Below are 14,350 nucleotides of genomic sequence, written 5' to 3'. Positions count from 1 at the left end.
ACCACACAATACTGCACATATGCTTGTAAGGAAATTCTCTTCGGCTCCAGGATAAATCACAAGAAATTTCCATTCTGACTGGAAGAAAAGACTTTCACCCAGTTTCTTTAGTTTGTGGCAAACAAACTGGGTAGGGGAGAGAAAACTGAGGTTTTCTCCTTTTAGTATCTAAAGTAGTATTTCTTGTAACTTTGAATCTTGAACTTCAGCCCCTTTCCATTTGTGTATATTGCTGAGGATTCTCAGGAAAAGTCTATGGCACATACTCATTTTACAGGCCTGTTAGGCATAGCTGTTAGCCTGTTGGAACTGAGATTACAACTTAGAAGTTGTAACAAATCTGACACTTCCCCACAACTGTGCATTTCATGGTTTGGTTATAGCAAACTAACTTCCTTGAAACCATACCAGTCATTTAAGGAACTCCGCATAAGCTTTTGATAAACCCAAGCATCCCTAGAGCACCGTCTGAAAACCATACTAACATAGGGCACACTCTAAAATCCTATAAACAAAGAACCTTATTTCAAACCACTTGAATCTGAAAAAAGAACCACAATTTCAAAATATGGACTGCCTGAACCAATTTTTTCAGATTCCACGTTGCTCTTGATTCTGAAGGCCTAGTTAAATGTTCAGGGGAAGAGAAGTCTTCTAATAGGGTTGTGACAACTCAGAAAGCATGTGAAATTTGTTTGAAAGCACCCCCATCATAATCCTCCTTGATGACAGCATACACATACTTCTACCAGCAGGTTTAAAAAAAAAAAAAAATAGAGGACACAGTCCAAATCATAATTTCCTGTGTGTTTTTTGAGGTGAGTCATATACATGAAGCCTATTAGAACCTTTTCGGATAAGTTGTCTCAGTTCTCAGTATACGCGGACATGTACGGGGAGAGGTATAAAATCTGCTATCCATATATTTTAATGAAATTTACTGCTCTTATTACATGATCTTAATAAAATGTATTTTGTGCAAAGTGGTCATTGTCTCTTTCAATTCAGATGTTTTAGTGGCTGTAACCATGTATTGGACTCGGTCTAGTTAGTAGAATAAGTCTTATTTTATAGTGACACCTGCTAGGCAGCTAAAAATGTTATTCACACACATAGTTGAGACATATATTCTGTATCACAGGATCAATTCTGGGTTTCAGACTGTTGCTTTACCAGGCTGGGACAAAATATTTTAACAAAACAAATATCCTAAAGTATTTCGGTATTAGTTGGTATCAGTTATTCAGTAGCGCTTGCTCTGATATGTTTAAGATAGAGACTACAATATGCTTGACAGTATAATCCTCTACATATCTACTTAGAAGTTAATTCTCTTCAATTTCATAGGATTTACCTAGGACTAAGTTTGGTTTACAGAGGTTCTAGGTGAAATGGTTGTGACGTACCTAGTGGTGATCATAAATAGTAGAGCTGGAGTACATCATGTGAATACCTCTTCTGTGCCTGGACCATTAGATGACTGTGCTGCATGGCAGACTTCTGTTCTACAAGGAGTCACTTCAGCTGAAGTCACAACCAAGAAAGAAAAAGAAAACATAATTTGTACTGGAACTGAAACATGTTAATGTCACTAAACTTTAGGAGTTAAAAGTTGTAATTAGTTAAATCATTCTGTGTTTAGTGAAATAAGCTTCATTGCTACCTGCTTTTTCTTCTCAGTTAGTAATGGGGAATGGAAATATGGGAAATGGATCAGAATGGCTGTCCCAGCCCCCACTCCCCGCAAGGAAATCTGCAGTGATATTGTTCCAACCTACATGAATTATCACAGCTCCTCCATCATCAGTCCCATGTGTGTGATTCACATACATGACACTGCTAAGCAGTAGAATGTCCAAGAAGCACTCGGTCTCTTATCTGACTGTTTCTTTTCCTACACTGACTAATGCAGGGCAGGGGAGGTGGGATAACCTAGGTGGATCCTTCAAGTATATGGCCCCATGCAATTGCCACAATTGCAACAAGCATGCCTTCTTGGAATCAGGTTCTATTCACTAAAAACCTTTTCAGCACTTGCAGACATTTATGCTGAAACTTGATGAAGATTTTCTATTTTGTTCCACAGACCACTTTGACTTACATATTTTCAAACACTGCCAGTGTCTCTTTCCCCCCAAAGAAGTTAGCATGTTCTCAAATCTACAAATGAAATCATTGAGTGGTGGAATCGGGAGTGGATATCTGCAGAACTCATCTCCATACACTATTGAAGCTTGGTGTTTCTTTCAGCAAAAGCTTAATATTTTAGTCAATAGGTATTCCCTAGCCCAAAGCTAGAAGAATATTAAAAGAAGAATATTGAGTATCTTGGTAATTGGAAGGAAGATCTTCGCAGTGAAAAAGCACCACTTGTACCTTTGATGCATTATTTATAATACAGTACTATGTGCAGTCCGGATCATCAACATGAGACTCTCAGGTGCACATGTGCCTACAAGAGCCTTTCCTGCTTCTCGAATTAAGACTTGAAGAAAGCATTCAATTCTAGTCAACAAAATAGGGTCCTGTGCATGTTTGGCTGTTCATTCTCTCTCTCTCTCTCGTGTGTTTATTCCCCACAACTTTTCCAATATGCACATTGCTCACTGGTCCAAAATGATTGGTGACTCCAAAGAGAAGCAATATTTACAGGGCACCACACCCTTCCCACAGCCTTTTTTTTTTTTTAACTGAAATTCATTTTCTGCTTTACTCAAAAGGAACCATAATAATCATACTGCTTACTAGATAGCCGGCGCTTGTTGGTCAGGCTGAGCACAACTAACAATGAGGGATTGTGTAAACCAGTCTTAGTACTGCTGCCAATTCCAATTATGGATAAGGGACATTACGGTGGATGCTCGAGTTGTGAACGTGATTCGTGTGGGAGGCACATTCGCAACCTGCAGCGCACGCGCGGGTCGCAATTCAGCGCTTCTGCACATGCGCAAAGCGCGATTTAGTGCTTCACATGCACAAGCACCGAAACCCGGAAGTAACCCGTTCTGGTACTTCTCGGTTCGGCGCGGTGCGCAACCTGAAAACACACAGCCTGAAGCGTCTGTAACCCAAGGTATGACTGTATTGAGGTTCAGGTAAAGAAGGCTGTAAAAAAGATCACTGAAGTAGCCCTACAGCTGCTTAATGAGCAGCACTGGTTTGCACCTACAGTGGTGACAAATCTGTTATGAAAACTTGCTTTATAAAAATTATTGGTTTTCTGTCAAGAAATAAGCGTTCAGGGCTTTTTAAAAGTTTATGGGAGTGATGACATGAATGTCTTAATTTCTTAATTTCTTAGAAACAGTAAGCCTCCATATACAGTGGTGCCCCGCAAGACGAATGCCTCGCAAGATGGAAAACTCGCTAGACGAAAGAGTTTTCCGTTTTGGAGGTGCTTCGCAAAACGAATTTCCTATGGGCTTGCTTCGCAAGACGACAATGACTTGCGAGTTCCTGCTGGTTTTTTTTCCTCTCCCCTTTTTTTCTAAGCCGCTTATCAGCCGCTAATCCGCTAATCCGTCAATGGGCTTGCTTCGCAAGACGAAAAAACCGCTAGACGAAGAGAATCACAGAACGGAGTCTTTTCGTCTTGTGAGGCACCACTGTACTTACCTAAATTCATAATACGGGCAGCAGCAACTAGACAGGAATTGATAAGTTTCCCTTAGGGGTCATATTTTTAATATAGTTTACATGCTTTCCTCTGATTCATATTCAGATCAAACTAGGAATATAGTTTACAGTAAAAAATACTAGTGGTTTTTTTAAAGGACTAGCTTTTTTTAAAAAAAAAAATCAATATTTTTAACCTTCATCCAGAAACAAATGTTGGGACACACTTTCATTTTTTTAACTAGGCTCTTATAAGAACCTAAGATGAACCTGCTGAATCAGGCCATGGGCCCATCTAGACCAGCATCATGTTCTCAATGGGGCCAACCAAATGCCTATGGGATGCCTGCAAACTAGACCATGAGCACAACAGCACTGTGCCCACCTTAGATCCCCAGGAACTGGTATTTAGAGCCATAATGCCTCTGACTGGAGGTTGAATAGAGCCACTGAGGCATGTAGCAGCCATTGATAAACTTTAATAAATAAATAGGCTTACATGGTTGCTCATTATGCCTCCACAAAGAGTATAGTCTCTTTGTCACATTATCCCCAATAGTCATTGCTTGTAACCTGGCTTGCTTCATGTTTCCATTATCCACAGAGGCTAAACAGCCACACAGAAGCTGCTTTCTTAAGTAGTGGTTTTAAATTTTATAGGGTTTGTATTTATAAGCTGGTTTATAAAACATTTCTGCCCACCCTTTCTAAATTAACTAGGTTAGTTGCTTATAACCAGTTATTTAATACTTCTTAGCTATGCACAAGAGATTGTAGTTAACTAATGCAAAATCATTTTTATTTCCATGTAACTTCTCACCTACATCCCCATTGGTTTTAAAACTGGGTTGGCCACCTTGAGGGCAATATAAGTATATATAGTTTGAACCCAGTAAGCCTAGCTCAACACTACACAACACTTTTGAATGCCAGCATTACAGTAGAACTGCTCAGAGTGTCAAAAAAGTGATGGAAGGAGAAAACACAGCTTGACAGAAGTGTAGGTGGATTGTTCTGAGAACACCAAAGTTTATGTGGAGTACCACAGATCTTTGTAAGATTAATAGGCAAAAGATGATCAAATTGTCCATGAAAGATTAGGCACAATTCTCTGCATGGTCACTCAGAAGTGTGCCCAGTGAGTTCAATGGGAATTTCTCCCAGGTAATGGTGTAAAGGACTGGAAGATAAATTAATCAGAACAGTTAAAGGGATGCAATTGACAGCTTCCTTTGGAATTACAAACTAATTTTTTTAAAGGTCAGAATAAACATTTTTCACAACCATGTTTTTTTTAATGTGGAGTTATTAGTAATGATCATTCTACATTTATTCTTTGCTGCTCTAAAACATTTTGTCTTCTAAAAGTACTTTACTATTTCATGCAATACATTTGTTAAGTCATTGGTTTTTATCCTTATTCAGCAGACTTTCTGAACACATGCTACGTTTTAAGCAGCCAAACAATTTATACTTTTCAACTGAAATGCCAACTTCCTTCATTTTAAGAGAAACAAAGTGAAGTTTTTTCCTATTAAATATATTTAGGGCACCTTAAGTTAATAAACATGATCAGTGTTAAGATCAAAATCTTAAAAAGTAATAGTAATGGAAATGATTAGTACTTCAGCTTTACTTAAAGATCACACACAAAAGAGAATTGAACACAACCAACTAAAATGAGAAAATTAAAATATAATGTATTGACTGTCAGAATGCAGAGTAGTAGCCACTCCAGTAATTATTACTTTAGTGATTGTGGGAGGCATCTGATGGGCTAAATCACTGGGATTGCTAGATGAAAGTATTGGATATAATGCAGAGCTAAGGTATAAAAAGACTACAAATTTGGAAATAATGCATCAGTTGAATATTGTACTTGCCCTTATCTTCCTCCAAATGATAATACATTTAATGCAAATTGGAAATAAAATTATTCTCAGAAGATGAGATCCTTCATCCTCATTACTTAGCACTCTTCTAATAAATTGAAATGGACTACTTAATATTTGATCTGTTTTACTGTAACCTATTAGGGTGTGAGCTATCATGACATTTAACTATTCTTAAGACTATATTATTCATATACTCTTTAACTATATTCCTGAACGTTTGCAAAAGTGGGCAGAATGGACAGTAAAATTGGAGCTGAGGAAAGAAAAAGCAATGCATTATCAGACTCATCTACATGACTGTCCAGTTCTTAGGGCTGGAAACTCTGTTGTATGTATAGTGATGTAAAACTTAAGCGCAACCTTATGAAACAGAACAACAGTGGTTTCCAGGGGCTTTATTGTTACTCGTTTTCCATATATAATAGTATGAATGGTAAAAGCCTAGGTGTGTGTATATTCTATTTGTTGACCTAGTGATACTAACCTTGTAAGGTTAAATCGCTATTGAAACATTTAACTAAGCTGGAAATTGCTGGATCTCTCTCTCAGGAGTCTATTCCATAATTACCTCTGTTCCATTTCTTCTTTGAGTAATTCTATATTTCCCCCAGTCATTATGCAGTGCTTTGTTAACCATCAATATGACTTACAGAAAGATCAGATGTTTGTATGTCTGCTGAAAGTAGGACTGGCAAAACTGGTGGTAGTGGTGGTGGTAATGAAACAACATTTGGCTGTTGATTTGTTAATTATTTGGAAATCATAAAAATGCACAGTTTTCTATTACCCTCTGATAATTTATATATTGTGGAATCCTAAATTTGAGGATTCCACAAGTAACTAATAATAATAAGAGCCACTCTTTATTAAGAATCTAATCAGTCTCTGAAAGGTTAATTGGTTAAAAAATACAGCAGCCAAATTACTGGGATTCCATTTAGAACTCATCATACCCTAATTCAGGGTGCTCATGCTAGTGTTTAAAGCCCTAAACTACGTCCCAGTGTCTAAAACACCTTATTTCCTACAGATCCTCTTGGGTGTTAAGATCAGCAGAGAGGGCCCTCTTGATAGTTCTGCCACCCTGGGTGGTGATGGCCTGGGAGAGGGCACTATGCGGCAGCTGCTAAGTTATATAATTCCTTCTCCACAGAGATGCATTCAGCACCTTTTAAAAATGCAGTTTCTGGTGCATGATGAAGACACACCTCTTTACCCTGGCCTTTGACACCTGAGATATATATTTTTGGTTCCCACCCTGTTATTTTGATTGCATTTGTTTTAAATTGATATTAATATTGTGCATTACATTGCTGTAACCTGACATGTGACCTTGTGGGATGGATGAGAAATTAATAATGCTCACCTGGGAGTAAGTACCATTGGACTTAATGGGACTTGGTTGTGGGTAGGCATAGGACTGTACTGCAAGGGTTGTGCTTTGTAGATAAGTGACATGCTCCATGGAGGAACATCATAGGCATCATGTACATAGGCAGAGAAGTTCAATTGGCTACCTCCTTGCTGTCCTTCGGACAGCAGGTGAAGTCATTCTTATTCTAACAGGCTTTTTGGTACTGACTGTTTTTAAGGAAAGGGCTGGTGCCGTGAATTAAATAGTTTCCCCCTCCCCTAAGTTTTTAGCTGTTTCTTTTGTATCTGTAAGCAGCCTTGAGTATCTGTCTGGGGTAAAGTTAGGGTGATGATAACAACATCATCATCATCAAGTTTTACTACATAAAAGCATATATTGTTTTTTCAGTAATATTGAGAAGAAAATACAGTTTTTGACTTAGTTATAGTCTGATAGTTACTTTAATGTGCTGTTTTCCACTAATTATTATTACGTTCATTAAGTAGAGTATGCATAGTGTTCTGTAACATTTTTCACATTGTTTGTTACAAATCTTAGCAATGACTGATTTCAAGCTTAATTTTTTTTAAAAAAAAAATCTTACATGAAATCTTGTTTTGTCTTACAGGTCTTGAATCAGCACGTCCAAACTTAATTCTTGGATTAGTAATTTGTCAGAAAACTAAGCGACCTGCAGCTGTACTGGAAACTGAAAAGATGGAAGAAAAGAAAAGCAGGATTCAGTTGCAGGAAGAAACTGAAGTATCTGCATACCCTAAAGGCAATATGGCTTCTCAGCAAGAGAAAAAACCTTCAAAATTCTCTCTCTATACTGGAGAAACAACTGTCAGTACAACACCACCTGGATCTCCTCCACCTCCACCCCCAGAGCCAACTTCTGTGTTAAAAATATTGTCATCAATTAAATCTGGAAGCTCAGCCACTGTTGCACAATCAAGTGCTTCTGTGTTGGGAATTAACACAGCTACTGCATCTTCTACTGCTTCCTCATCTTCAAAATCAGCCACACCACTTGATCACATCCTGCAAACTCTTTTCGGGAAAAAGAAATCTTTTGATCCTGTTTCCAAGGATTCTGAAGGTGCTCAGACTGAAATGCAAACTGTTGGTGAGGAAGGATTACCAGCAGCTCCCATACTTGATCCCATTGTGCAGCAATTTGGACAAATGTCAAAAGACAAAGCTATAGAAGAGGAGGAAGATGACAGGCCTTATGATCCTGAGGAAGAGTATGCTCCACAGAAAGCTTTTGAAATGCAAAGTTCTGAAAGTGGTCTTGAAAAAAGATGTGAAACTTCAGAGCAAGAAGATGAAGCCTATGATCCAGAAGATGAAACTATCTTAGAAGAGGCAAAGGTTACTGTTGATGATTTGCCTAATAAAATGTTTTCAGAATCGAAAAGCCACTCCTTGACAGCATCATCTTCATTTGTGCCCGATGTATCTGCTCCACCATCTTTGGTAGAGCAACAGAAAATGTTAGAAGAATTAAACAAACAAATAGAAGAACAGAAAAGACAGCTGGAAGAACAAGAAGAAGCCCTCAGGCAACAACGAGCAGCTGTTGGTGTATCAATGGCTCATTTTTCAGTTTCTGATGCTTTGATGTCACCACCTCCAAAATCATCTCTAGCAAAAAATGAGCTATTCCAACATGAAAAACAAACTACTGAAAAATCTGAATTGCCTGCATCCACAAGTCAAACTCAATTGTTAAATCAGGGAAGTGATCCTAGACAAAGTAGAGATCCCAGACAAGCTAGAAGGATTCTAACAGAGTGTAATGAAAGTGCTGACTCTAATGTAAAGCAGCATGTTATAGAATCGCCTACAGTACAAATTCCTCCACCCAGCTATGCAGGTCCATTGCAAACTGCACTTGACAAAGCAGATAAAACACTGATTTCTGCCCCTCATCCTAGTCATAAAGATACATGGGTTACTAGTGAAAAAGCTTCTGTTGTGTCTGAACAAGATGTGCCCACTATCAACCCTGAAAATGCCCCACAGGTTCACCAGGAAACTGTAAATAAACCAGCTTCTATTGAAACATCTACAACTGCACCTGTTCGTAAAGTACTGCTACCCACCCCTGTCAATCCATGTTTCCTCCCTACTTTCTCTTCACCTAACAGTGTTCAGTCTATAGCTTGGTCAAATGAATCTCAAGAGAAAAATGTTCCAGGGGTAGCAAGGGATTCTTTCTCAAGCCCAGTGTTCCCATCTCAGGAGAAAGCTCCTGGTCATTTTGAAACAGAAAGAGGTCCATCACATTATGAAGACCAAAGAAATCCACAGCCTTGCCACTTTTATGAACAAATGGAGTCACCCACAATTAAAAATGATGAAGAAAGAGGTGGGCCCCCATTTTCTTCTCTTGGACACAAAAGCGGTCCTCCATTAATGAGTGGTGCTCCAGATTTCCATGGACAGAGGGGTCTACCACAACAGTTTATTGAAGGGCATAATCCTCTACCAAATAATGATGGACAAAGAGGGCCTCCACCCAACAGGTTTGGAGCCCCAAGAGCACCTATCCCTTCCTTATTTTCTGCACAACATGGACCACCACCACCACATTTTGGTGATAATAGGGGCCCTTCACAATCATTTCCTGATGGGCCAAGAGAAATTGCACCTTCTCAATTTGAAGAGCATAGGGAACCTCACATGGAACACAGGGATTCCCAATATGCAGATCCCCAATATCATGAGATGAGTGGTGGTCCTGGACAATATGAAGGACCTGAGCCTCCGCAGTTTATGGGAAATAGAGGACCTTCACCCTTTCCTTACGGGAACCCAAGAAGGCCTCCACCAAATCAATTTAAAGGTCAAAGAGGAGGCCCGTCACCTCAGTTTGGAGGGCCAAGAGGTCCATCACCTAACCATTTTGGTGGTTCAAGAGGTCCTCCTCCAAATCAGTTTGAAGGACAAAGAGGACCTGCTCCAAGTCATATGCCAGGACCAAGAGGACTTCTACCACCACCGTTTGAAGAACGGAGAGGGAGCCCACCACCCAGGTTTCCAAATCAGAGAGGTCCAGCACCACATCAGTTTGGAGGACCAAGGAAACCTGCACCTGGTCTATTTCCAGAAAAAAATGAACCTCCCCCAAATAGACATAACTTTCCAGGACAATCTCAGCAAGGTATGAAGCCAAGCCCCAGACCACTCTTGGATCTTCCAAGTCATCCACCTCAGCACAGGAAAGAGATGTGGGATGAAACTGGACCACCTGCCTCTCATTCTAATACTTCAGGGCAGGGTTCTGAGACAGAAGCACAGTGGTCAGCATCTGATTTTCGAGATGGCCGAAGTAATGACTATAGAGCTCAGACTTTTGAAGGGAGACAAAGAGAGAGATTTGAGGGAGGTAATAAGGAAAAAATACTAGAGCAGTCTGATCAGTCAGATAATCGATCAAATAGAGTAACGGATGATAGACGACGAGATCGTGACCACAACTGGGCTTGGGAAAGGGACCGTGGCAGAAACTGGAATAGGGGGAGAGAAAGGGAATGGGAGAGACATAAAGAAAAAGACTGGGATAAAAACAGAGAGAGAAACTATAACAAAGACAGGGATAGAGATTCAGAACGGGGGAAAGACTGGGAAAGAACCAGAGAGAGAGCCAGAACCAGAGATGGAGATACTTACCGAAGACGAGACAGATCAAGAAGCAGAGACCGTGATTATGACAGATTCAGGGACAGAGAACGAGCTCGAAGTAGAGACAGAGAAAGGGATAGAGAAAGAGATAGAGACCGTGACAAAGACAGAGCAAGAGATCGCAAGGACCGGAGTAAAAGTAAGGAGTTCGATAAGGACTCTAAGCAAGAAACACAAACTGGTGGCCAAAGGGCATCACATGCTGAAGCTTCTTCCGCTAAGCAGACATAGAAACATAATAATTCTTCAATAATGAGCCACATGAGGAAGAAAAACATGACTCTTTATTACTTGTACATATTGTATATTCTGATCGTTAGGCATAGTTTGGTAAAACCTGTTTCACAAATGAGATTTTGGATTGTAAATGCATATATTCATATATTAAGCAGGTACATGCTGGACTTGCTACATTTTGTTCGCCTCCTCCCTCTATAAGATATGTAAGGCACAATCCTTTCCCGCATGGGCACAGTGCCTGAGTACTGTTTTCCCCTAGCCTTGGACCATTGCACTGCCTGCTAGACCAGGGGTCTGGGACCAGGGGATCCAATATTCCATCCACACAGAAAAACTAATGCCTATAGCATTACAGTTCTAAAATGTTGCTTTTTTCCTACTTACTTTGTCTTTAAATTTCCATTTACAGAAGTAAAAATGGGAACTCTCTTCAATGAGCACATTGCTTTTTATGGATGTAAAGTTATGTTTTCCACTAACTTGAAATGTAATTTTATGAAAATTTAAACAATATCTTAGAAGCCATACCATTACATCTTAAATATATAGTATTTTGGTGTTTCAGTACAGTAGTTCCTACATTCAGGAGAGCCCAACATTTCTGTCCTGAGCTAATTAGGGCAGGATTTTGTGTATTTAAAGAAAGATTGCTGGGGAGCAGTATTTCTAGCAGCTGGCAGAGTATTTGAATAATAAACATTAAGCTTCTAGGTTCATTATCTTCCTTTTTACATGAGGGCATTTTGAGTTAGATTTCAACTAAGACAAAAAAATGCCTAAGTAACCATATTTCCTGTTTAGTTTAAGGTTTTTAATGTTGAATTTGTACAAAAAGTGTAATTGACTAAAAATTAATGACACCTCTATACAAAGCAACTAAACTTTTAAAACATACTTATTGGAAAACATTTTATAAATGGTTCAGATGACTGACTGAAAAAAGAGTAGTTTGCAGATCTAATCCTTTGTGCAGAATAAATATGGATAATTTAAGCAGTTTGACTTTTCCAGTGCTTAAAGGAAAATATTTGGACAAGTTGTGTTAAGTACCTTTGAGTCTTACTAATAACAACGGGAGACATTTAAGTATGTAATAATTGCCCCATTGAAATATGTGGAGCTTAAAAGTGCTTAAATTAGGCTAGAATACATCCTCAGTCCTGTTCTTGCCACATTCATGGCTATCTTGATAACATTGGAAATAAATATTTGTGTAAAAAATGGAGTAGTAAAACTGATACTAACAAATCTGCTTTAAAGAGGAGAGCTTTTCACTGTGAAATAATGCAGTATACTATTACTTTTCCTGTATCTTTCAAGTTCATAATTCAAAAGAATGCATGGGGGGAAATCCTACCAGTTTAACTGAATTTATTCACTTATAGTTGAGCAGTTACTTTGATATTTTTATAAACATTTTGCAAATGTAAAAATAGATTCGTAACATTGGCATTTTCAGATCTGCATTTCAAGTAGCACTACTATAGAGAAATCACTACAGATTTACACTTTATATTGGTACATCTTACACTTTAAACATCAAGGACAAACTGATTTAAACAATGACCTGTATGCAAAACTCTTTTGCAAAAATACTAAAAAGAGGAAGTGTAGAACATAAATATCTACTATGATGTAATTTTTCTATTCAAAATGTTTCTAACTTAGATATATATGAAAGTATGCAAAATCAAGTGTTTGTTTAGGTTTATTTGAAAGGGGTTTCTGTAAATTGTATTTTATATTTCAGAATATATCACTGTACATTAAATGTGGAACTTCATAGGTTTTTGTTACTGTAAGTCAAATAAACATCTAAAGAAAGCCATTGTATCAAAATTTTCATAGGAACTGATAGCAGAATCTGCCACATTAATCCAAATGCACTACTCTAATGCTTCAGTTTCTTTGGATGGTTGATTGCAGAACAGGGTATCTCTATTTTGAGAAGATGCAAGAGGAATGGGTAGTTGACTTTGCAACCACTAGATGAGCTCTTCAGCCAGAGATCACTTAGTAAAACGAGGAATACATCACTCAAATAGTTTAACAACAACAAAAAAGTATGGTCATTTGGTTGGCTGTTGGCCAAACAGTCCTGTGACATGATGCTCAGTGCTCTGTCTGCATGTCAGTACAGCAGTCATGCCTCTCAGTACTACACTGAACCCAGGTTTTCCCTTGCACTCATGCAGCAATTGATGCAACCCCCAGTGCTCTTTATTGGAAAGATGTCGTTTCTCTACAAAACTGTAGCCATAAAGTATATTTGAGAATGATCAAGGTACTTCAAACACTCACAAAACAAAATAATAATAAATTCCTTCCAGTAGCACCTTAGAGACCAATTAAGTTTGCTATTGGTATGAACTTTTGTGTGCATGCACACTTCAGATACGCACACAAAAGCTCATACCAATAACAAACTTAGTTGGTCTCTAAGGTGCTACTGGAAGGAATTTGTTTGTTTGTTTGTTTGTTTGTTTGTTTGTTTCGACTACGGCAGACCAACACGGCTACCTACCTGTAACTCACAAAACAGATACTGTGCTAGGAAAGCCTCACCTGGGGGATGGCTGGCATTTGTAAACCTATTATTGAAAGAGGATGTGTGAAATGTACCCCCCCATGACCATTGTACTTTTACATTAACAATAACTGAAATTTGGTACACACATGAGCTGTATGCAGAGCTCCAAGTTTAGGCTGAATTTATGTTGAAGGGAATGGGATTACACCACTCATCCTGTCCTTTGAAAGTACATGTTCAGTGCAGAAGCTAAAGGGGTGTCCTTCCTGTATTACTGGGGGGGGGGTGTGTGTGAAAATGGAGAGTTTACTTTGGTGAGTCAAATCTTGGCACACAAAAATCTAGATTCCAGTATTCCAGCACAGTGTAAGCCAAACCCTATGGAATATTGCTCTGAATATCTCAGCACATGGTTAAATTGGGCTGGGAAGTGGAGGAGGTGCACCACTGCCTGCCAACAATAATGACAGTTTTTAGAGCAAAGGTGGGACACATTGGCATATGATATGGATCTTTGATTACAGAATGCGAGCTAAAAGAATTCAATGGTTTCAAGAGTCCCTAAAGTCTGCTCAGAACTGCTGCAGTGATAAAGGAGGCTAAATACTTCAAAAAATTCGTCCTGTACTTTTACTCCAGATCTGAGCACCCTCATTTATGTAGCCAGAACAACAGCTGTGCAAAGAGGCAGAGTATGTAGAATGCTGATAGGCTGTTGAGAGGGGGAAATTGAAAATAAGTGGGAGGGGAAAGGAGATGGGAGTGGCTGGAAAAAAATGGCATGGTTGAATACCATAGGTCAGGGGTCAGCAAACTTTTCCAGCAGGGGGCCGGTCCACTGTCCCTCAGACCTTGTGGCGGGCCGGACTATATTTTGAAAAAGAAAAAAGAACAAATTCCTATTCCCCACAAATAACCCAGAGATGCATTTTAAATAAAAGGTCACATTCTGCTCATGTAAAAACATGCTGATTCCCAGACCATCTGCGGGCTGGATTTAGAAGCTGATCCCCCATGCCATAG

General features: G+C 39.0%; 1 protein-coding gene and 1 long non-coding RNA gene across 7 annotated transcripts in view; one reads left to right on the top strand and one right to left on the bottom strand.

The window, feature by feature from the left end:
• The window catches only part of DIDO1 (death inducer-obliterator 1), a 69,228-nt gene extending 56,607 nt beyond the window's left edge, over positions 1 to 12,621 (top strand). For 5 of the 6 annotated variants that reach the window (XM_082225748.1, XM_082225749.1, XM_082225746.1 and 2 more), the window contains one exon: positions 7,493 to 12,621. In XM_082225748.1, the coding sequence (XP_082081874.1) occupies positions 7,493 to 10,788 (3,296 nt within the window). In that variant the 3' untranslated portion in view covers positions 10,789 to 12,621. Of the gene's footprint in view, positions 1 to 595; positions 984 to 7,492 lie in introns of those variants that run through there. The other variant, XM_082225750.1, reaches the window with a different exon arrangement.
• Positions 1 to 14,350, bottom strand: part of LOC309534359 — a 53,387-nt gene that overhangs the window by 37,524 nt on the left and 1,513 nt on the right. The window contains exons 2-3 of the long non-coding RNA XR_014220615.1: positions 7,469 to 7,573; positions 1,407 to 1,524 (exon numbers count right to left, since the gene is read on the bottom strand). This is a non-coding gene — a long non-coding RNA (uncharacterized lncRNA). The remainder of the gene's footprint in view (positions 1 to 1,406; positions 1,525 to 7,468; positions 7,574 to 14,350) is intronic.

Source organism: Podarcis vaucheri (genome assembly GCF_965113315.1).
Source record: "Podarcis vaucheri genome assembly, chromosome: 6".
In the NCBI taxonomy this organism is placed as follows: Eukaryota; Metazoa; Chordata; class Lepidosauria; order Squamata; family Lacertidae; genus Podarcis; species Podarcis vaucheri.
Note: the sequence above shows the minus strand (reverse complement) of the source record. Positions and strands in the feature narration are given on the sequence as shown.